At 51.3% G+C, this 23,192-nt stretch overlaps 1 protein-coding gene across 1 annotated transcript in view; it reads left to right on the top strand.

Annotated features, from left to right (window-relative positions):
• The window catches only part of ATP8B3 (ATPase phospholipid transporting 8B3), a 26,954-nt gene extending 4,015 nt beyond the window's left edge, over positions 1-22,939 (top strand). Inside the window, exons 3-27 of the mRNA XM_053999781.1 lie at positions 2,064-2,177; positions 3,069-3,167; positions 3,591-3,652; positions 4,194-4,266; positions 4,352-4,422; positions 5,571-5,653; positions 6,480-6,656; positions 7,243-7,331; positions 7,900-8,093; positions 8,803-9,011; positions 12,198-12,232; positions 12,674-12,830; positions 13,490-13,678; positions 14,084-14,196; positions 14,621-14,785; positions 15,062-15,173; positions 15,439-15,514; positions 15,913-16,051; positions 16,968-17,235; positions 17,699-17,922; positions 18,798-18,881; positions 19,351-19,590; positions 19,797-19,935; positions 20,172-20,302; positions 22,045-22,939. Coding sequence (XP_053855756.1) covers positions 2,064-2,177; positions 3,069-3,167; positions 3,591-3,652; positions 4,194-4,266; positions 4,352-4,422; positions 5,571-5,653; positions 6,480-6,656; positions 7,243-7,331; positions 7,900-8,093; positions 8,803-9,011; positions 12,198-12,232; positions 12,674-12,830; positions 13,490-13,678; positions 14,084-14,196; positions 14,621-14,785; positions 15,062-15,173; positions 15,439-15,514; positions 15,913-16,051; positions 16,968-17,235; positions 17,699-17,922; positions 18,798-18,881; positions 19,351-19,590; positions 19,797-19,935; positions 20,172-20,302; positions 22,045-22,281 — 3,480 coding nt within the window. The 3' untranslated portion in view covers positions 22,282-22,939. The remainder of the gene's footprint in view (positions 1-2,063; positions 2,178-3,068; positions 3,168-3,590; positions 3,653-4,193; positions 4,267-4,351; positions 4,423-5,570; positions 5,654-6,479; positions 6,657-7,242; positions 7,332-7,899; positions 8,094-8,802; positions 9,012-12,197; positions 12,233-12,673; positions 12,831-13,489; positions 13,679-14,083; positions 14,197-14,620; positions 14,786-15,061; positions 15,174-15,438; positions 15,515-15,912; positions 16,052-16,967; positions 17,236-17,698; positions 17,923-18,797; positions 18,882-19,350; positions 19,591-19,796; positions 19,936-20,171; positions 20,303-22,044) is intronic.
• The last annotated feature ends 253 nt before the right edge of the window (positions 22,940-23,192 follow it).

Below are 23,192 nucleotides of genomic sequence, written 5' to 3'. Positions count from 1 at the left end.
CTTTACTTTACTTTACTTTATTTTATTTTATTTTATTTTATTTTATTTTATTTTACTTTATTTTCAGCTAAATAACATCGAGGTCAGTGAGCTGGGCTTTAGATCAGACTCAGAATCACAGAATATTCTGAGCTGGAAGGGGCCCACAAGGATCCAAAAGCCCAGCTCCTGTTGAATGGCCCACATGGGGAACAAACCCACAAGCAAATGGTTTTGTTTGGAATTTTATGCTGCCCTTGGATCTGATAAATCCATTTTCCTGTCAGAACCTAAGATTATGAGAATTGAAACTTTCCGTACTCATAAACATTAACCCCCCAAAACCCACTACATTTAACCTAAAGCTGTAAAGAAAAGCTTCCAAAGTTAAATAAAATTAAGATTATAAGTGTGTAGGTTAAATAGAAGTGTGTAATATCACATAGTAGAACACTTAAAGTTTAAAGTTTTAAAATATAGTAATATATAAAAAGCAATAAAAGTTTTAAATATATAAAAAAAATAAAAGTTTCAAGGCAAAACCTAATTCTTCTTCTTCACCATCTTCTTCATAAGTTTAAGTCCACATTACAAGACATAAGTAATTGGTAAAGTTAAAATTAAAAATAATCTGTGTCATTTTTAATTAAATAGCTTTTCCTTAAAAAACCTTATAGAAATAGATACAAAGCCATTTTGTAGCTTGTTAGTAAAATACTATAAAATAAACAGCTTGTAAAACTATAATATAGATAAAAAATAATAAACATCTAAACCTGAACAAAAAATACCATCTCAAACACTTTCAATCCCAACCCTAACCAAAGCAGAAAAAGAAAATAAAAAAATCAACATTAATGGTGCCCCCGTGTGAGGGAAAACAATTTTAGTAAAATAATACATTATAAAAATAATATATAATAAAACTAAAATTAAAAATAAAATAAAAAGAAAATAATAGATTAAAAAAGAAAAAATATAAACAATAATAAAAATTTAATAATAAATACATATAATACTATTAAAATCAAAATATTATTAAAAGAAAATAATAGATTAAAATAAAAACAATAACAATAATAATATAAAATGTATAATAATATTGAGATAAAATTATAATAAATATTACATAATAATAAATTATATAATACTTTATGTAATAATAATAAATATATAATTTATATACTTTAAATATTTTTATATTAAATATATTAGATATATTTTATGTATTTTTAATATATAAAAGATATAAAATATATAAAATATAAAACACATAAAATATATAAAGTATATTTATATATAATAAAAATTATATTATTCATTGTATAATAATTAATAAATAATAATAAATTATATAAAATAATTATATAATAATATATAATATAATATATATTATATATATGATATATTGTTATATATGATATATATAATATATATAATATTTATAATAATATATATATAATGTAATATATATAAATAATAATTGTATAATAATTATATAATTATGTATTTATCTATTTATATATAATTATATATTATTATGGCTGTTATTTTAGAAATCAACATTTTCTGTTTTATTTTTATAATAAGAAAAACAATAATAAAATTATTATAACAATAACAACAACAATAACAAAAACAATAACAAAAACAATAACAATAACAATAATATATCCTATATATATATATATCTCCTATGTATAAGGTAAAACCTGCACACCAAAACAGAACATAAAAACTTAAAACCTAATGAAATAATAATAATAATAATAATAATAATAATAATAATAAAAATAAATTATATTATATATAATAATATATGAAATAGTTATCATAAATAATTAATATAAATATAATTATATATAAAATATATAATATTATTTATATGTGTATTATTATTATTATTATTATTATTATTATTATTATTATTATTATTATTATTATTAATGTAGATATCAACATTTCCCTTGTTGCTTTGACAATTCCTGAGGGCACCCCTTGTGCCGTGAGGAGTCGGGGGCCGCCGCAGTGCTCTGGCAGTTGCCAGCAGGTCCCTGACTGGTGTGCCCCGCTCTCCCCCGCAGGGCAATGCCATCAGGACAGCCAAGTACAACCTGCTCACCTTCCTGCCCCTGAACCTCTACGAGCAGTTCCACCGCATGGCCAACGTCTACTTCGTCTTCGTCATCCTCCTCCAGGTGGGCTGGGCACCTCGGGCACGGGGTGTGCGCCAGGGCTCTGCCCACGGAGGGCTCAGGGCAGGAAATCCGGGCTGAAAGGTTTCCCAGGAGCTTTTCCGTGGGGTTCCGCGTCTTTCAGGAACTTCCTGAGGGGTTTAACCTGTGCTCAGAGTGGAGCTGCTGGAGCCAGGCCAGAGGAGCCACGGAGATGCTGCCAGGGCTGGAGCCCCTCTGCTCTGGAGCCAGGCTGGGAGAGCTGGGGGTGCTCACCTGGAGAGGAGAAGGCTCCAGGGAGAGCTCAGAGCCCCTGGCAGGGCCTGAAGGGGCTCCAGGAGAGCTGGAGAGGGACTGGGGACAAGGCCTGGAGGGACAGGACCCAGGGAATGGCTCCCAGAGGGCAGGGCTGGATGGGATATTGGGCAGGAATTGTTCCCTTTGAGGGTGGGCAGGCCCTGGCCCAGGGTGCCCAGAGCAGCTGTGGCTGCCCCTGGATCCCTGGCAGTGCCCAAGGCCAGGCTGGACAGGGCTTGGAGCAGCCTGGGACAGTGGAAGGTGTCCCTGCCATGGCAGGGGTGGCACTGGAGGGGCTTTGAGGTCCCTTCCCACCCAAACCCTTCCTTGATTCTATAAAATGAGTTTGGTTCGCATGGAGGGGAAGCTCACATTGACCACGCCCAAAGAGAAATTTATCCCTCCAAAGTCAGAGACCCAGGAGTGTTTCACATGTCAAAAAGAGGTGAAAACCCCCCAAAAGAGGTGTCTGTAGCAGAGATGTTGATTTGGTGATTTTGAGATGGGTTCCTGCCACCCTTGGGCTCTGGCTTGGGAGCCAGGGAGTCACTCAGTCACCTCAAGTGTCCCAAGGTGGGACAGGAGCTGTGTCAGTGCTGTAAAATCCTCATTCTCCAGACTTTCCCTGAGATCTCCACGCTGCCCTGGTACACTCTGCTGTTCCCCCTGAGCTGCCTTCTCATCATCCGGGGCCTGCGAGACCTCATCGATGACATTGTGAGTGGGGGTGGCCCTGGTGGCCCTGGGGACAGGGGCCCTTTGCTGTGAGCTGGGCTGAGCAGCTCAGGGGCTGCTGCCATCCCTCAGTCCTGAGGGATCTCCCACTCCACCACATCCACACGTGGTTTGATTTTCCCTCGGGAAAGATGTGATGCCCTGGCTGCTTCCCTTGGCGTCCAAACCCTCATTTCTGTCACCTTTAATACCTTGACCATGGGCTGTAATGCCAGGTGGGACCCCAGAAACACCTGGGGGGAATTCAGCTTCTTTATTCATCAGAACACACCTTCCCACGGCTCAGAACACAGCTCTGGCACTGAGGAGGGAGGTGGTGGCATCAGGGGGGTTGTTTTTGTGGGACACCACATCCTGGCATGACCCATTCCTTCCCCCGGGCCTCTCTGTCTCTCCTGTGTGCAGGGCCGTCACCGCAGTGACAGGAACATCAACAGCAGGCCCTGTGAAATCCTGGCTGGGAGGAGGTGAGGGGCTCGGGAGGCTGTGCCTGTGTTTGCCACATCCCAGAAAATCCGTGTTCCCATTGAGCAGCTGAGGAGGGGTTTGGTGGGGCTGTCCTGGGCTCTGCAAGCTCCCATCACCTCCCAAAACGTGCCACAGGTCCTCCCGTAGGACTGGTCATGTTCCAGGCATGGGCAGCAGGTTTGAAAATGCCCCAGTTTGCTGTGAAGTGCTGGGGGAGGCTTTCCTTGGCCACAGAATTCCTCCAGGCCATCAGATCCAAGGCACGGAGCCGTGTCCCTGCTCTGCACTGCTCCAGGGAAAGATGAGCTTTTCCCACCTGTGTGCAGGGTACTGAGAGCCCCTGTCACCTGTGGGTACAGGGACATGGATGTGGCACACGGCTCCTGTGCCACCCTCGGTGCTCAGCCCTCTGGAGGTGGCACAAGGACCTGGAGACCCAAATCCTGCAGGAATTGGGGACAGGCACAGGCTGAAACACCCCCAGCCCCCAGTCCCACTGCTCTGCAGGGACACAAAGTTGTCCCCTGGATCCCCCCACAGGTTCTGCTGGCAGGAGTGGCGCGACATCTGCGTCGGGGACATCGTGCGGCTGCGCAAGGACAGCGTCGTCCCGGTGAGGGGAGTCCAGAGCTGGCTGTGCCCTGGGGGACATCGGTGACAGGGCTCATCTGCTCTCTCCCCGTTCTTTGCTCCTCAAGGCTGACCTGCTCCTGCTGTGCAGCTCCGAGCCCAGCAGCCTGTGCTACGTGGAGACCGCTGACATTGATGGGTGAGGACAGGGACAGGAACAGGGACAGGGACAGGGACAGGGACAGGGACAGGGACAGGGACCCCTCTGGCCATGGGGGTGATGCCTTAAGGAGCTGGAGCAGAGGCTGGATGGAGTTAAGAGGAATAAAATGGATATTTATTGCAATCCCTTCAAAGGCCACACCCTGGCAGTACCACAGCCACAGTCATGGGTCTGCCTGGATGGCCCCAAGATGGAAGCAAAAAGGGCTTGGTCACGAGATCTCACATTTTTATAAGTTTTAGTCCATTTGCATATAGGAGTTAACTGTCCAATTAACAGCTTCAAATGATGAGGTTTCATCCTCCTTGCTTGCTTGTCCTCCTTCCTCTTTTCACATTGTTCGTGCTTTGGGCCTGAAGTCTGAAGGGATTGTCCTTGAGTCTCCAGCTGGAATAGGATGGTTTTGTCTTCACCAGCCCATGAAAAGACCCTAGTATAAATCCTATATCCCATTATATATCCTATATATAGGATATATAGGATATAGAAGATATATATAGGATATATATAGGATATAGGAGATATACACACACACACACACACACATCTATCTATCTATCTATCTATCTATCTATCTATCTATCTATCTATCCTATATATCCTTAATATAAAGCTAAAAGCTACACCCCAAAACAGAACAGAAAAACTTAAAAACTTAAAACCCAAGGTATCAAGGGGACAGGGCCAGAGACCCTGGTCTTGGGGACCCCCCCAGCACTGGGAGGGTTCAGTGGAAACCACAGGATGTGGGAGATCCTCCAAAACCCAAACCTGCAGACCCCCAGAAATGTGGATTTGACCCAGAAATTTTGAAAGTGGAGTCCAAAAGCTCTGGTGAGGGTTCTACAGAGCAGCTGGCGACTGAAGGCCAGCGTCTCCATCTGCCAGCTCCCTCCCAGCCCATCCTCCCTGTGCAGGATGATTTAAGGGCAGGGTCCCTGGGCCAGGGCTCTTCCTGCACGAGTGCTCCACGTGTGGCATGACAGGTCCCTCTCTGGCATTTCACTCGTGTAATTAGCTGGTAATTAATGGCTGTCTCTGTCCCGTGGGCCTGACAGGAGGATGAACAGCTCTGTCACCCCACAGGGTTGTTTTATTTTCCTTTCCCTGGCTCCTGCTCACAGGGAAACCAACCTGAAGTTCAGACAGGCCCTTCTGGTCACCCACCAGGAGCTGGGGAGCGAGGAGAGCATGGCTGCCTTTGATGGTGAGTCTGCTGGCTGGGGGAGGACGAGGCCAATCCCACTGGGATGGGATGGACTCAGCCTTGGGAATTCTCTGCTCCCCTGTCCCCATCAGTCCAACAAGAGGCTGGCAGCAAAGGCCTCGTGGGAAGGCACTTCCCATCACTTCTGTGATGGATCCATCAGGGTTGGGCACCTTCCCCCTGCCCTGGATCTTGATTTTCCTGCTGGAACCAAGCTCTTGGTGCCCAAACCTGGGCTCAGCCCCTGCTGCTCCTCCACAGGATGCAGAACTCCCCTCTCCAAGGCCTTGGGGATGAACGGGGTTGTGTTTGTACCTTCCCCAGTTCACAGCCCAGTGAGGTTCCTGCACTGACCAACCTCCCAGCTCCTCCATTAGCCTTAATCTGAGCCATCCAAATCCCACCTAGAGATGCCCTGACAAACCCTGGATCTCCCTGAGAGGCCCCGAGTGTTGGATTATTCCCAGTTTTTAACAGAGAAGGGGTAACTGAGAGGTGTTTGAAAAGATTTTATTCCATTATCAGTCCCGATGAAGGGTGGGACATAAGAGATGTAAAACTCTACGCCATTCCACCAGAAGCCAACCTATTTCTTGGTTATAATAATTGATAAATTTATAAAAAATATATAAATTTTTATAACTTTTTATAATACTTTATAACCTTTTCAGCCTGTTAGCTTTTGCCACACAACACTGCTAATACTTTTAACAGTAATAACCTGTATTTTTACCATTACAAATCCATCTCTCACATCTTTGGGGGGGACACGTGAGGCTGAGAGGGGAGGAAGGCTCTCCCTGGCCCCTGACCTTCCCTGTGCCAGGGCGAGTGACGTGCGAGGAGCCCAACAGCCGCATGCACACCTTCACGGGCACCCTGCGCTGGCGGGGCCACACCCACGCCCTGGATGGCGACCGGATCCTGCTGCGGGGTTGCCGCGTCCGCAACACCGCCCTCTGCTACGGCTTGGTGCTCTACGCAGGCGAGTGTCCCTGGCCGGGCCGGGAAGGGCAGGAATCCCCCGGCAGCGCGGGGATTTTAAGCTGCCCAAGCGCTTCCAGCACCGCCAGGTGCCATTCCCAGCTGGCACAGGGTGGAGGAGCTGCCGCGGTGTGTCCTGGTGGTGCTGGGATCACTGGTGGGAGGTGAGGTGGTACCAAACCTCTCCTCATCCCGGGTTATCCCCCAGCTGCAGCAATATTTGGCCCAAAATAGCTTGGGTTTAACATGTTCAGAGAATCAGAGAATCCCAGAATGGTTTGGGTTGGGAGGGACCTTAAAGCCCATCCAGTGCCACCCCCTGCCATGGGCAGGGACACCCATCACTGTCCCAGGCTGCTCCAAGCCCCGTCCAACCTGGCCTTGGACATTTCCACTCATCCTGGGTACAACCAGGGTGAGGGAGGGGTGAGAGCTGCCATGAGCATCACATTTTGGAGTGTGCAACCACAGCTCCACGGACACTGATGGAGGGAGGGTCTCCTCACGGGAGGGGAGGTGTCATCATGGAGGGAAGCAGCCTCACTGACCTGCAGGTGAACCCTTTGGGGACTTGCATTTGTACTTTGGAAATGTTTCCTGCCCAGGGTTTGATTCCAAAATCATGAGGAACTCTGGGAAGATCAAGAGGAAGAAAACCAAGCTGGACCACCTGATGGACCGGCTGGTGATCGTGGTGGGTGTGGGGCCAGGACCTCTGCCCTGCTCCTGGGGGGGCCCACAGGGCTCCTCATGAGAGGCCTCTTGCTTGGGTGATGCTGCTTTTCTTCACCTTGCAATATTTGGCCCAAAATATCTTGGCTTTAACGTGTTCAGAGAACCCAAGAATGGTTTGGGTTGGGAGGGACCTCAAAGCCCATCCAGTGCCACCCTGGCCATGGCAGGGACACCTTCCACTGTCCCAAGTTGCTCCAAGCCCCATCCAACCTTGCCTTGGGCACTGCCAGGGATCCAGGGGCAGCCACAGCTGCTCTGGGCACCCTGGGCCAGGGCCTGCCCACCCTCAAAGGGAACAATTCCTGCCCAATATCCCATCCAGCCCTGCCCTCTGGCAGTGGGAGCCATTCCCTGGGTCCTGTCCCTCCAGACCTTGTCCCCAGTCCCTCTCCAGCTCTCCTGGAGCCCCTTCAGGCCCTGCCAGGGGCTCTGAGCTCTCCCTGAAGCCTTCTAGAGAAGATTCTGGTGGTCTCTGTGATCCTGAGGCTTTCTCATCTTGGGACCTTCTCATGCTGGTTTCCCACCAGATTTTCCTGCTGCTGTTGCTGACGTCCCTGGGCCTTGCCATCGCCTCTGGGTTCTGGGCCAGGACGTTCCAGGAGAAGCACAGCTACCTGGCTGCCCTCTACCAGCACACGAGCCCTGCCCAGCAGGCCTTCCTCAACTTCTGGGGCTTCACCATCCTCCTGAGCATCATCATTCCCATGTCCATGTACATAACGTAAGCACCACGGAGCTCGGCAGGGACCAGGGCCCAGCACCCCCCCCGCCCTCACCTCTCACCTGGAACTTGGGTCACGGCCCCAGAATGAAGGTCCAGGTGTGGCCCAGGTCATTCCCAGGTGCTTCCTTAGCCGGGAGAGGGGAAGGGTGGATGGGGTGTGTATCCCACAAACACCAAGGGTGTGCTTTGAGATCTTCCCAGTGCAAGAGCAGAACAGGGATGCAAGCCCTGGGCATCCCTGGAGAGGGACTTGGGACAAGGGACGGAGGGACAGGACACAGGGAATGGCTTCCACTGCCAGAGGGCAGGGCTGGATGGGATATTGGGAATCATGGGCAGGATGAGGATGGCTCTGAGGAAAGTGCAGCTCTCCAGGAGCAGGATCTGAGATATTCCTGGGCTTCCTATGGGGAGGAGAAGAGCACAGCTGCTCTGTGCAGCCAACAATCACAATTTATGTTGGAAAAGCTGTTTCCAAACTTTTGGGCCCTTCACTGGACCTCCAGATTTGTGAATTTGGTCAGCAAGGCCCTCAGTTCCAGAGGACACCCTATGGGTGATGACCTCTGGCCTCACCCAAGCCCAGAGCAGTAGGATCAAGGTGGGGATGTCCACCTGCCTTTCCTTCCTGTCTCAGGTCCCCAGCACCCTGGGCTGTGAGGAACACCACCTCCTTCTCCCTGTTTTCCCCTCCTGGACTCCCTAGGTTCGAATTCATCTACCTGGTGAACAGCTGTTTCATTAACTGGGATCTGGAGATGTATTATGGTGCCAAGGACATCCCAGCCGAGGCCAGGAGCACCAGCCTCAGTGACCAGCTGGGCCAGATCCAGTACATCTTCTCAGACAAGACAGGCACCCTGACCCAGAACATCATGAGCTTCAAGAAATGCTGCATCAACGGGACCATCTATGGTAACTGGGGCTGGGATTGGTTTGTGGGGGCTCAGATGAACCTGGAGCTGATTCTTTCCACCCCTCCTGAGTGGCTGGGACAGGGGGATTGGTGTTGGTAGGAATTCTCCTTGTCCTCATCCCCCACGTTTTCAGGGCTTTGCAGGTGCACCATTTATTATTGTGTCTTGGTTTGAAAGGCAGGTGTCTGCTAAGGAAGGCAGGATCCTTCCTTGAAATGGAAAATGTAAACCCCCTCCCTCTGAATTGTTATAATTTTGAAATTAAGGGGCTCTCAGGCAAAGATACGGGAATAGGAATAACAGATCTTTAATAGGAAAACTGAAAACACAAATGCAATAGTACAAACAAAACCAAAACCACTGACAGGGTCAGAGCAGGCCCTGGCACCCTGTGGGTCAGGGTGTGGCAGCAGTGCCATTCCATGGGGGCTCAGCCCTCCTGCAGTGCCAGCTGTGCTTCTGCTGGAGCAGGATCCTGGACAAGGCTGGAGTTTTCCTCTGAAGCTCCAGGGCTGGTGTGGATGGGCCTGGGCTCCCTCTGGGAATGCAGTGGGGCAGAGAGCTGCTCCTCTGGGAATGCAGTGGGGCAGAAAGCTGCTCCTCTGGGAATGCAGTGGGGCAGAAAGCTGCTCCTCTGGGAATGCAGTGGGGCAGAAAGCTGCTCCTCTGGGAATGCAGTGGGGCAGAAAGCTGCTCCTCTGGGAATGCAGTGGGCAAAGGCTGCTGTGCTGTTCCAAGGTCAGATTGTATCCAGGTAGGAATGCTTGGCTCCTCCCCTGGGCAGAGCATCTCCCATGGGATGATGGAATTTTCTCAGCCATGCAGGGACACTCACTGGCCATGAGCAGAAGAGATCTCCTGGAGAGAGGATTGGTGTCCTAGACTGCAAAGCAAGATGTATTCAATTGCCATCTGTTAGAGGCGTGGCAGTTATCTTCTCGTAATTGGGCAGTTTTTCTTTATCTCTTCCACAAACCAATCCTCCCTCCGGGGAGACACCTGCTGTTAATGGGCTATTGAATGTCCCTGCGTGACTGATGAAAGTTATTACAGCATCCCATTGTGAGATGCTCCGCCCAGAGGGAGGAGCCAAGCATTCCTACCTGGATATAATCTTGAGTTTCTGGAACACCAGCACGGCTTTTCCTGCACTGGATTTCCTAGAGGAACAGCTGCCTCTTCCACTGCAAGAAGACTACACCCTTTTCTACAGGATCACGGCTCCAACAGAACCACACCTGACACTCCAGGAGGACTGCAGCCACAATTCCAATTGCACTGCTACCAACACCCTGACCCACAGGGTGTCAGGTTGTGTTCTGACTCTGTCCGTGTTGTTTTGGTTCACTGCATTGTTTATTTTATCTTTTTATTTTCTTCCCTAATAAAGAACTGTTATTTCTGCTCCCATATTTTTTTGCCTGAGAGCCCCCTTTAATTTCAAATTTATAACAATATAGAGGGAGGGGGTCTACATTTTTTTTTTTTTTCCATTTCAGGGGAGGCTCCTGCCTTCCTTAGCAGACACCTGTCTTTCCAAGGCAAGACAATTGGTTGTGGGAGAGATAAAGAAAACTGCCCAAAGAACAGAAGATAACTGCCCCACCCCTAACAGATGGCAATAGAATTCACATCCCCAGCCACATCTTCCAGCCTAAGACAATTGTTGTTGTCTTTCATGAAGGAATGGGGTTATTTTTGGGCTAAGAATGTTTTATTTTTTAGATAAATATTAGTTTTAGAGGTTGTGAGATTTTAAAAGAGTAAGTAGTTGGTTATAGTTTAAAGTAGTTATAAGGTTTTTGTTATAAGATAATATATAATTTTTAATAGGTTGTTGTTATAAGGTTTATTTTGGTTTGTTTTACTGTTTTTATCTAATTTTGTTGTATTGTGGATACTTTTGTTTAATGGGTTTTTGTTATGTTTATATATTTTTTTATTATAATTGTTAATTTTTAGTTTCTTTTATATAATTGTATATTTTATATTTTTATAGTATATTTTTTATTATTTTACTAATATAGTTTTTATTACAAGAAAATATATAATTTTCTAATTTTATATATAGTTGTTATAAGGCTTATTTTATTTTAAAATTTTTCATTTTTATTTAATTTTGTTTTATTGTGGATATTTTTGTTTAATGGGTTTTTCTTATATTTTATATATATGTTTTTATATATAAAACTATATTTATATATGTTTTATATATAAATTATAATTTTTTAAATTTTCACTTATTTTATATAATTATATTTTTATATTATACATTTTTTGTTGTTTTATTAATATAGTTTTTTATTTATTTAAGGTATATTTTTATTTATAATTATAGAAGTTTATGATTTTTTAATGTAATGTTTGTGTATTGAATTTTTCTATTAATCTAAGGTTTTTTAAGGTTGTAGATTAATTTTTTTTCTATTTGTGGAAGTTTTCATTTTTTTATTTCATTATAAAATTATCATTGTCCTTAAGCTGTTCAATTAGAGTGAATATATGTAATGGCTCTTTAATTTTTTTTTTTTTAATTTGTCTGGTGGGTTTTTTTTAACATTTTTTTGTACATTTAAAAATTTATTATTTTTAATGATTCTGCTCGGTTTTCCCCATAAAGCCTCAAAAACTGCCAAGTCCTTCCTCTTCTCATTGCTGTACTTACTCCAGCTCTTGGCTTACTTTGGGAGCTATCATGATGCTTAATTAGTGAAACTTAATGAGCAGAGCTTTAGCATGAATCCCTGTTTTCCTGAGATAAGTATCATGTGCTTGAGACAAATGGACAGGAATAAAAGCAAAAAGGAAGGCCAAAAATCCCTAGCAAAGCTTTTAGGCAGGAATAAACCAAATTTTCCCTGCCTGGTGTAGCACATCCCACCCCTGTGGAGCAGCATCGCCCTCATCCCAGCAGGCTTTGGCCAAATGCAGAATCTCCCAGGAAATGCAGCTGAAAGTAGAGCTGAATTTTTAACATTAAAATCATGGTGAAAATCTGAACAGAAAGCCAAAAAAGTGAGGATATCTCCACTGGAGATATCCTAGTGGAGTCTGACCCTGAGCAGATGCTGAGCTGGTGCCCTTTTACTGGTTTTTTGGCCAGCAGGAGCCGGAGTCGCTCCAGAGAAGCTGCTCCAAGCCCCCTGCCAGCCCTTCATTAACGGGATTATTTTTATTTTGGCAGGTCCAGGCACAGGCCATGAGAACAAACACGCACCAGTGAGTAAACCCCCCTCCCATGTGCCATGGGGCTGTCACTGGTGACATTGGTGACACTGGTGACACCAGGCACAGCCCGGTGCTGAGCAGCTCAGCTGGCTCCCAACAGGGTCCAGGCTCTCAGAGGAGCCTGGTGAGTTTGCCCCTCCTCAGCTGCCATTCAGGACAGGGGACCCGGGGTTATGAAAGGATGCAGTTCTGATTTTTAGGGTTTTTTCATTCCCAGCTGTTTTACACCCACCCCCTTGGCGTGGCAGCGCAGGGCTGGGCTCAGCCCCTGGCCTGGCTCTGTGGCCGGGGGGGTCTCACACTGGCAGGGAGGGGAAGGACACCTTAGACGGACACCAGAGTGCCACTGTGTCACATCCTGGTGCTCCTGGGGACACAGAGTCCTGTGCTCGGTCCCACCAGGCTCCTCCACACTGCCCGTGCCTCCTGCAGGGCTCGGGGCTGAGCCGGGAGCTCCCCGGGGAGCACAAGTCGGATGTTGGCGATGTGACGCTGCTGGAAGCCGCCCGGAGGGACAATGACCCGGTGCTGAGGGAGTTCCTGAGGCTGCTGGCCCTCTGCCACACCGTCATGGTGGAGGACAGGGGCGGTGGGTTGAGCTGCCCCTCGGGGCTGCGGGGCCGTGGTGGGGTTTGGCAGCGCCCAGCAAAGCTCAGCTGTGGGGTGGGAGAGCCCGTGGGTGGCTCATGCCACTGTCCCTGTGCCATGGATTTGTGTTTGGGGGTGTTTTAAAGCTCGTGGGTGGGAACAGAAGCACAAGGGGGATAATCCTGTCTGGGCCAACGAGCAAAAGGGGTCAGAGAATCCCAGAATGGCTGAGGTTGGGAGGGACCTCAAAACTCATCCAGTTCCACCCCTGCCATGGCAGGGACACCTTCCACCATCCCAGGCTGCTCCAAGCCCCAGTGTCCAGCCTGGCCTTGGGCACTGCCAGGGATCCAGGGGCAGCCACAGCTGCTCTGGGCACCTGTGCCAGGGCCTGCCCACCCTCAGAGGGAACAATTCCTTCCCCATATCCCAATATCCCATCTAAATTTCACTTTTTCAGCCATTCCCTGTGTCCTGTCCCTCCATCCCTTGTCCCAGTTGCTCTCCAGATGAGACAAACAGGACTGAGTTTCCCCAGTCTGACAGCTCAGGCTCAGGGTGTCACAGCTGGGCAGGAATGGGGCAGTGCAGCTGTCCCAGTGGTGTTTGCTGGGAGTCTCTGTGTGCAATCCTCCTCCTCCTCCTCCTCCTCTCCTGCAGACCAGCTGGTTTACCAGGCAGCCTCCCCGGATGAGGAAGCGCTGGTGTTGGCAGCCAGGAACTTGGGCTACGTCTTCCTGGCCCGGACTCAGGACAGCATCACCATCAGGGAGCTGGGCAGGACCAGGACGTATGAGGTGCTGGCCATGCTGGACTTCAACAGCGACCGCAAGAGGATGTCTGTCCTGGGTGAGCAGGGTGGGGTGGGCTCTCCCAGGGTCCCTTCTGCGCTCAGCCCTACAAGGGATGGCACTGGGATGGCTGCAGGTGGCCACAGCTGGCTCCTAAGGGTCATCCTGGTCATCCCTGTGGATTTGCTTGCCTTGGTCAAGGCAGCCAAGAAGGGTTTGAGCAGCCAAGAGAGAGGAAATGAATCCAGGGCTCAGAGGAGTTGTGTGAGGAACTGACAGTCCCTGATTCTGCCCCGTGGTGGTGCAGATCTGGGGATATTCCTGTGCTTCCCATGGCTGCAGATGGAAAAGCACCAGCAAGCCCTCTGGTGTCCTCTGGGGGCCAGCGTGGCCACTGTGTGGGGACAGCGATGAATGGGAGCCATCTCTGAAGGGACCTAAGGTGTCCTTCCCTCCCTGGCAGTGCGAGACCCCCAGGGCACCATCCGGCTCTACACCAAGGGTGCTGACACCGTCATCCTGGAGAGGCTGAGGAGGCGAGGGCCCCAGGAGACCCTCACTGAGAGGGCTCTGGATGTGAGTGCCACAGCAGCCCGGGGTGACAGCACTGCTCTCCGTCCTGCTGGGGTGACAGCACTGCTCTCCCTCCTGCTGGCTTTGGGCTGGGTGTCCTGCAGTCTGTGCCCTGCTGCTCCTCCTCCCTCTGCCTTAGGGATTTTGGTTCTGCCTTCTGCTCTAGGAGTCTCACCTGCATTTGGGACAGGGGGTAAGAGGGCATGGAATCCACCTTCGGTGTTCTGCATGGACCAGCTGCATCCAGGGATGCTCGTGGGGATGCTGTAGGATGGGGGAAGGGAGTCAGAGCCCGGAGAGAGACGCCCAGGTCCTGGAGTGTCTCCGGCTCTGCCCATGGCTGGCCTGGGGTGATGCCCTGGTCCTGTGAGAGTCTCCTAGTCCTCTCCTGGGGAGGGAGGAGAGTCCTGATGTCTCCTCCCTGCAGCGCTTTGCAGAGGAGACGCTGAGGACGCTGTGCGTGGCCAGCAGGGAGGTGAGCGAGGCCGAGTTCCGCGCCTGGAGCCAGAGGCACCGCGAGGCCACGGTGCTGCTGCAGGACCGTGCCCAGGAGCTGGACAGGCTCTATGAGGAGATGGAGCAGAACCTGCAGGTGGGATGGGGCTGGGGTCAGGAGGAACTGTCTGTGCCCCAGAGCTCAGGCATGTGGGGTTTGGCTCTCCAGAATGAGGAGGTGAAGCGTCCAACCCAACATCCATTCCCTGGGGGGAGGACAGGTGGAGTTTTCCCCGAGGGGTGATGTTGTGACATGCCAATGGACACTGGGGTGTCAAGTTGTGTCTACCCCCAGCTGGTTGGATCCAGGGGTGATTCCCACCTCCGTGTCCTGCTCTGCCCCATGCCATGACACCCAGTCACCCCCCTCCAGCTGCTCGGGGCCACAGCCATCGAGGACAAGCTGCAAGATGGAGTCCCCGAGACCATCCAGCTGCTGAAACTGGGCAACATCAAAGTGTGGGTGCTGACAGGAGACAAACAAGGTCAGTGGAGGCACCCCCAGACCCCTCAACACATTTCAGTTCTCCCCTAACCAGGGCCAGAGAGGAGAAGGGCCACTGGGAGTGGGCAGGAACTGGTCCTGCTGTTCCTTCCCTTTACTCTCCAATAGCAGCACATCCCACCTGCCAGGGGAAACTGAGGCAGGGGAAGGAGCTGCTGCCCACCAAGGGCTCTTGGAGCCAAGAGCTGGGGGCTGCCCTGGGCTGGGGGACAGCACCACGGACCATTGAGAGCTGGGTGTTTTAGAGACCGCGATGAACATCGGCTACGCCTGCAGGCTGCTGACGGATGACATGGAGCTCCTGGAGGAGAAGGAGGTCAGGTGAGGAATCGTCCCCTCCTGGCTCACGACATTGCTGTCCCTGCTGAGGACACCCTAGGGAGGAGGAACTGGGAGAGGGTGGGCAGAGCTCGGCTCAGCCAGAGGAGCTTTTCCTTCCCTGTGCCAGCCTGGATGTCCATGGTCTTCCTCTGGTGTTTTTCCAGGCCTCCCCACCTGTTTCTTCTCCCACCCCACGCTCTTCCTTGGCAGGCTTTGCCCAGAAAGGGTTTAAGCTTCTCTCCAGCCTCTAAACCAGGCTGATTTCTGATATGAGTGAACCTCCTCTTTGTTCCTCCTGTTCCCACCACAGTCCCATCTCCCTAGCTTTGAGATTACCAAGGCCTCACCAGCATTCCCAGTTTCCCCAGCTCATGTCCAACCCCCCCTTCCTCCCACAGCGAGATCCTCCAGGCCTACTGGGAAAGCAACAACAACCTCAGTGGCAGTGGGGACACCCTGTGCAGCCGCCGCCCCTCCCAGCAGCGCCCAGAGACTCCGTGCCACAAGAGAGCCATCATCATCAGCGGGGACTTCCTGGTAAGGTGGCACCTGGATGCTGTTCTCTGCTCCCTGCCTGATGCTTGTTCCTGCCCTGGTGGTATCAGAGTCCTGGGTGGCACCAGGACGGGGTGCTCCTCCTGCCCAAGAGGTAGGAAAAGCCCATTTGGGGCTGAGGAATGAAGGGTGGAGAGGAGAACAGCCTTGCACTGAGCATTTGGTGTTGGGGAGTGAATTGCGGTGAAAAATCAAAACCCCACAATTCCAATAAATATTTGTAGGGACAGTATGGTTATTGCAGCGCTGGGTGCATGTGAGGGATCTTTCCCCTTCAAAGGACGTGCGTGCCCCTGAGAACTCCTGATCCTTTTTTATTACTCTTACTAATTTACATATGCATAGAATTTCACAATGGGTTCATGCATATTCATTATGCTGATTTCATGTTACAGCTAGTTACACTTGTACTCAGTTTTTTGTCAGAAAGTGCAGAGAGAGCTCCTGGGTCACTCTGCGCTGTCTGTTTCAAGCTCCGAGGAGTCTTTCCTATCTCTTATCTCTTTAGCTTGGAAATTTGCATTCTTTCTCTTCAGCTGGGGCAGTTTTGCTAGTGCTGCAGTTACCAGACTAAACAGCATATTTTACTTATGTTAGCAAGCTTAAAGTGGCACATTTCACCTAAATCTGACTGGGTTTCTACCCTGTTAAATGTTCACTCTGTCTCAGGGGCTTTGGCCAAAGCTGCCCAGTGTTCTGGGGTGACATGGGCTGGGTGGTGATCACAAGCTCTCGTGGTCACGCTGGGACATACTGGGCTCATGGTCACAGCACCCACTGTGTGATGAGCTTGGTGAAAGCCAGAGTCACTCTTTTGGGGTACTTGAGAGATTGCTGAGGAGCTGAGGGCTCTGAGGGCTATAGGTGAGGTCCCAGCCATGTGTGCTCTTCCCCCAAGGACAAAATACTCCACACGGGCGAGGTGCTGAAGGAGAAGAAGGGGTGGCCATGGCGGTGGCTCTGCTGTGACAGGGCCGAGGCCTCGCAGGACCAGGGAGGTCTGGTGGAGAAGGCCTTTGTGGACCTGGCCACCAGCTGCCAGGCTGTGATCTGCTGCAGGGTGACCCCCAAGCAGAAAGCCCTGATGGTGCAGCTGGTGAAGAAGCACAAGAAGGCCGTCACCTTGGCCATTGGGGATGGGGCCAACGATGTCAACATGATCAAAAGTGAGGCTGGGGCAGGGGGAGGTCGGGGTTCTGCTGGTGTGTCCCACTGGTGATGGTGGTGCCCCATTTGTCATCTCCACCACCTCACCCTCCCCTTTGGGGTGAGGAACTGGGAGGGGAGGCCCCAAACCTTGCTGTGCTGGGAGGGGAGCGAGAGGCACAGGACAGGGACCAGCCTGAGACAAGTGCAGGGTGGCCCCGTGGTCTTGGCATCTGGGATGGACCTTGATGAACTGTCAAACCCCAACGTGGGCAGCTGGCAGAGCCATCCCTGCCCCTCCCAGCAGCCCTGACAAGAGGCTGTGCTCTTGGCACACCGCGCCTGGAATATCCAGGATGTGGGATAGAGGGGGCTTGTTCCCTTTGTCTGTCACTCCTGGATTCACATTCCTGGGGACAACCCATGGGGAAATCAAGCCCCCAGCTCCCCCCAAACCTCCCCATGTGCGTTTGCCACCCGCAGCCGCGGACATCGGGGTGGGCATCAGCGGGCTGGAGGGGCTGCAGGCCGTGCAGTGCAGTGACTACGCCCTGGCCCAGTTCTCCTTCCTGCAGCGCCTGCTCCTCATCCACGGCCGCTGGAATTACCTGCGCATCTGCAAGTTCCTCCGCTTCTTCTTCTACAAGACCTTCGCTGGCCTCCTGGCCCAGGTGTGGTTCGCTTTCCACAGCGGATTCACGGCCCAGGTGAGGGGTGCAGGGCTCACATCCATCCTGTGGAGGTCTCTGCACCAGAGTTACAACTCCCCTGCTCAGCATCCCCTGCAGGGATCGTGCCTGGGGCTGCCTGGAGGACACGTGTCCACACCAACACCTTGGTCCCCTTTTCTCCCTTGCCATGTCCAAATTCTGACTGAGACACAACTGGTTATCTGCACTGCTTATCTGCTTTTTACCTGGCTGGATTGGGAAAGAACCCCGGGGAAACTCAAGATCTCCTTGTGTGTCGTGGTTGAGACGGAGACAATACAAAGAAACACTCAAATTTCAGAAGGCTTCAAAGCCTTTTTTATTATAGCATGCATGCTTTTTATACATCCTTACGAAACTCATACGTTTAGACTTTACTCATTGGTCAGGAAAGACCAACAAAGTGCTTATTGGAGTAGGCAGTTGCAGGTTTCTCTTATTTATCCTTCTTTCTTTATTGGTTTCTATATCAACCTCTTAGGTAGGAAATTCTTTCAGGGGTAAATATGGATCCTTTTATCAAACTTCTCTCTGGGACACAGAATTGGCTGTAAAACCTCTTCCACACTTGTGAGCTGCAGTTCAGTCTTGGACAGATGCAGGATCCCATGTGCATTAAGCTGCTTTCCTCCAAAATGGGAGCTTTGATCCCAAGGGCCATCATCAAGGGTGACTTGACCAGCAACATGTGGAGCTCCAGCCCCATCTCTGGCTGCAGCATGACCCTACAGACTACATGGGGCTGATGCAGGGGATGAGGAAAGTCCAAGGGGATTTCCATGTTTGGATCTGAGTGTCCTGGGGCCTGGACATCCTTTGTGAGTCTTTCCAAAGCACCTCCAAGCTCACAGCTTCTCCCTGTTCCCTTCTAGCCTCTGTATGAGGGCTGGTACCTTGCACTCTACAATATTTTCTACACTGCCTACCCCGTGCTGTCCGTGGGCCTTTTGGAGCAGGTACGGCTTCCCCGAGCTCACCCAGCCCTGTGTCACCCTCGGCAGGTGGGAACCAGCCCAGCGGTCCCTGCACCCATCTGCACAGCCCTTTGTGCCAGCACACGGCATTGGCAGCTCAGTGGGCGTTTGGAGCTCACCCTCAGTCCTGGGGTGCCTGTCCCCTGTCACCCCAGAGCCACTGGGCAGAGGGACCCACTGCAGCTCTCCCAGAGGGTGTGTGGGGTGGGGTGGCACCATTCTGCTCCCCCAGTCCCTGCATCCCCTCTAGGATTCTCTCCCTGCCCCAATCCCTGCATCCCCTCTGGGATTCCCTCCCTCCCCCAGTCCCTGCATCCCTTCTGGGATTCTCTCCCTGCCCCAATCCCTGCATCCCCTCTGGGATTCCCTCCCTCCCCCAGTCCCTGCATCCCTTCTGGGATTCTCTCCCTGCCCCAATCTCTGCATCCCCTCTGGGATGCTCTCCCAGCAGGATGTGAGTGCTAAGAAGAGCCTGGAGTTCCCTGAGCTCTACATGGTTGGGCAGCAGGATGAGCTCTTCAATTATCGTGTTTTTGGTGTCACCCTCCTGCATGGGGTGGGCACCTCCCTCATCAGCTTCTACATCACGCTCTGGGCCTTTGAGGACCACGTTGGCACCAAGGCCGTGGGTGACTATGAGTCCTTCTCTGTCACAGTGGCCCTGTCGGCGTTGCTGTCGGTCCTCGTGGAGGTGAGCGCTGATCTGCTCTTCCTCATCCTGCCCCACGGCAGATCTTTAGGGTCCCTGGGCTCTGGCACTACCCCCAGTGGCTCCATGGCTGGGGGATGATCTCCCTGGGGTGCAGGAGGGATTTGGACAAAGCAGCTGAATGGAAGAAGGTCACCACGGCCCTCATGAGACTGTGTGCTCTGCCCACTCTGCCCTTGTCCCCACAGATTGTTCTGGACACTCAGTACTGGACAGTGTTGTCCTTCCTGATGGTCACAGCCAGCCTGCTCCTCTTCTGCCTCTTCTCCTTCCTGACCCAAAGTGTTGATGCCTACAGGATAGCCCCTGCCATCTTCCGCTTCCCAGGTGAGGTGCCCTGGGGGCCCCCTCGGCCCTTCCCTGGCCTTGGTGCTAGGAGCTGTTTCCCACCCTGTAGATCATCTCCTCGTTCTTGAACTGCTGTCTTGACTTTTAACTCCAGTTTTGGTGCCATCTCCTCTTTAGAGCCCTCAGCACCTTCCTGGCTGGGGGCCTGTCCCCCAGCACTTGTTCCCTGTTCCCTCTCCACGTTTCCTACCCAAACATCACAGCTGTGTTGACAGATGCCAGCTGGAATGCCCTGACTGACCCCTATGTCCTGCTCGTGGTCCTGCTGGCCCTGGTGGTCAACACCCTCCCCTCGCTCACCGTCCACGCCGTCCGTGCCATCGTGGGCACAGCCACCACGCAGCAGGTGAGGGCTGGGGGGCACTGGCAGGACAGGGCCCTGCTTCCCACCGGTGTTGGTGTCTGGGATTGGTGATGGCAAGGGGAGGTTCCCCAGGGAAGCCTGGACTGTAGTGCTGGGACATGTCACCTCTCCTTGGTGGTGCCACTCATGGTGGTCCTTCATGATACTGGCACAACTCTGACTCCAGGGGCCTCTCCCAAAATTGTCCCATGGTCCAGCAGCAACAAGGGCGAAGACAGCTGACCCAGCTCTTGGAGAGGGTCTGCTTTTGGTTGCAGTAAGGAATTGTCCTCCAGGACCCCCCACCCCCCAGGAGGGTCTGGGGTCTGGTGCAGGTCCTGGTGCCACCCCAGCCTTGCTGGAGCTCACCCCCACCGGGGTTGTGGGTTATACCTTCAAAAGAGTCCAGGTGGAAGCAGGGTTTGAGATTGTGCTCCAGAGCTTTGTGAGCTTTGCAGCCCCCTGGGAGAGTCCCCACATCCTCCATCCCATAATGGAGAAGGAGGTCGTGGTGGAGCTGGGATCCAAACCCTGTCCTGGTGGGGATGCCTTGTGAAGGCTGAGCTGGAACAGAGACTGGACAGAGCTAAAGAATAAAGCAGGGATTTATTAAAAGGCCTCCATGGATCCACCTAGGGCAGCACAAGAGCCCAGCCAGGGCTGCACCCAAGGTGAACCAAAATGGTCACAAAATGCACGAGCGCTCACGGGGACTCTCACTTTGATCAGTTCTGCTCCATTTGCATATTGGAGTTCATTGTCCAATTCCAGCTCCAGCCCATGCAGTCCCATCCTTGTTTTTCTCTCTCCAGCCCACGTTGTTTGTGCTCTTGGGCCTGAGATTTGGATCATTTGTCCTTGGTCCCCAGCTGGAGCAGGAATTGTTTTGTCTCCCTGCTCTGTGCAGAGAGCTCTCCATCCCTTCATATGAAGCCCAGAGCCACACACTAAAGCAGCACAGAATGTGAAAAATAGAAAAGCTAAACCTGAGGCACCAGTGGAGGGTGTCCCTGTGCCTACCGTGACTCCCACCTTGGGCTGAGGGCTTGCCTGGGAGGTGTCCACAGCCCGTGTGGGAGCAGGGGTTGACACTGTGCTCCAGAGCTCCCTGAGCTTTGCAGATCCCCAGGAGAGTCCCCACATCCCTCATCCCCATGGAAAATCAGGTCATTGTAGAGCTGGGAGCCAAGCTGTGCCCTGGTGGAGGTGCTCCTATACTCCATCGATGCCTTGAGCTTTTCTATTTTTCACATTCTGTGCTGCTTTAGTGTGTGGCTCTGGGCTTCACATCAGGGCATGGTGAGCTCTCTGCACAGAGCAGGGAGACAAAACAATTCCTGCTCCAGCTGGGGACCAAGGACAAATGATCCAAATCTCAGGCCCAAGAGCACAAACAATGTGGAATGAAGAGAGAAAAACAAGGATGGGACTGCATGGGCTGGAGCTGGAATTGGACAATGAACTCCAATATGCAAATGGAGCAGAACTGATCAAAGTGAGAGCCTCCATGACCAGTTGTGCATTTTGTGACCATTTTGGTTCATCTTGGGTGCAGCCCTGGCTGGGCTCTTGCGCTGCCCAAGGTGGATCCATGGAGGCCTTTTAATAAATCCCTGCTTTATTCTTTAGCTCTGTCCAGTCTCGTTCTAGCTCAGCCTTCACCAGGCATCCCCTTCACGTTCCCCCTTGGGCTGAGGGCTCTCCTGGGAGATGTCCCCAGCCCTGACCTCCGCGTGTCCTTGCAGAAGATCCACCTGGAGGCCAGGCGGGACCCGGAGCCGCCGGTGGAGCTGCGCTCCCACGTCCCCCGCGGCTCCTTCCGCCGCCGCTCCAGCTACGCCTTCTCCCACCAGGAGGGCTACGCCGGCCTCATCACCCGCGGGGACAGTCTGCGTGCCAGGGCCACCCACGGCAGCGCCCCGTGTGCCCTGCGCCCCCAGGGGACCCCGGCCGTGCCCTCGGGGCGCTGCCCCTCGGTGTAGCTGCCCCCACCGCGCTGGGACAGCAGCAGGGGCACACCTGGCTGCTCCCCTCCTGCCAGGGCCACCTTTAATCTTATCTGGTGCTTTGCAGAGGGGCTGGCCCAGCCTGGGGGGCTCCTGCTGCGGGCACCGTGACCTCCAGGCTGGGCACACGTGGCTTTGCAGAGCTGTGGCAGCCGCTGCCCGCTGCCACCAGGCTGGCCCCTCGCCCTGTGACCCTCTGCCGGGCAGCCCAGCCCCCTTCGCTCTGCCGAGCCCTCGGAGCCTCTGGTGTGAGGCTTGTCCCGCCCAAGGCTGCGCCCACAAAAGCAGTGCTGCCGACCCAGAGTCATTAACGCAGCTCTGGATTAATGAACTGCCCCGATGCAGAGCAGCAGCGGGGCTGGGCGGGGGTGCAGCCCCTCGCCCCTGCTCGTTCCCACCCACAGGGGACTGAGCTGCAGTGGCTGCAGGAAGAACCTTGTTTTGTGCTCTTCACCAAGGGCTGGGGTCAATCCTGTGCCTTTTCTGTCAGGTCACAGAATCCTGGAGTGGCTGGGGTGGTGTTGGATTATGTTTTTTTTGATTTAGAGATGGGGTAACTGAGAGACATTTTAAAAACTTTTATTCTATTTTTAGTCTTATGAGAAGAGTGAGACAATACAGATGTTATAATTTATGCTATTACAATCAGAAGCCGACTATTTCTTAACTACAATGTATTATAAGCGTTTCTTGGTTTATCAGCTTTTGCAACACTGTGTTGTAAATGCTTTAAAGCCAATCATCTAAATTACTCCTCGTGGGTCTTATTACAATGCATCTTTCATAGTCCTGTTTCTTTGAAGTATCTAGTCTTATTTGTAAGGCCATCCTTTGAAACTTGTTTCTAGTTCTATTTTTCTCTCAGCAATGTCTGTCCTGTTCCCTGG

The sequence above is a fragment of the Vidua macroura genome, chromosome 26 (genome assembly GCF_024509145.1).
Source record: "Vidua macroura isolate BioBank_ID:100142 chromosome 26, ASM2450914v1, whole genome shotgun sequence".
Taxonomy (NCBI): Eukaryota; Metazoa; Chordata; class Aves; order Passeriformes; family Viduidae; genus Vidua; species Vidua macroura.
Note: the sequence above shows the minus strand (reverse complement) of the source record. Positions and strands in the feature narration are given on the sequence as shown.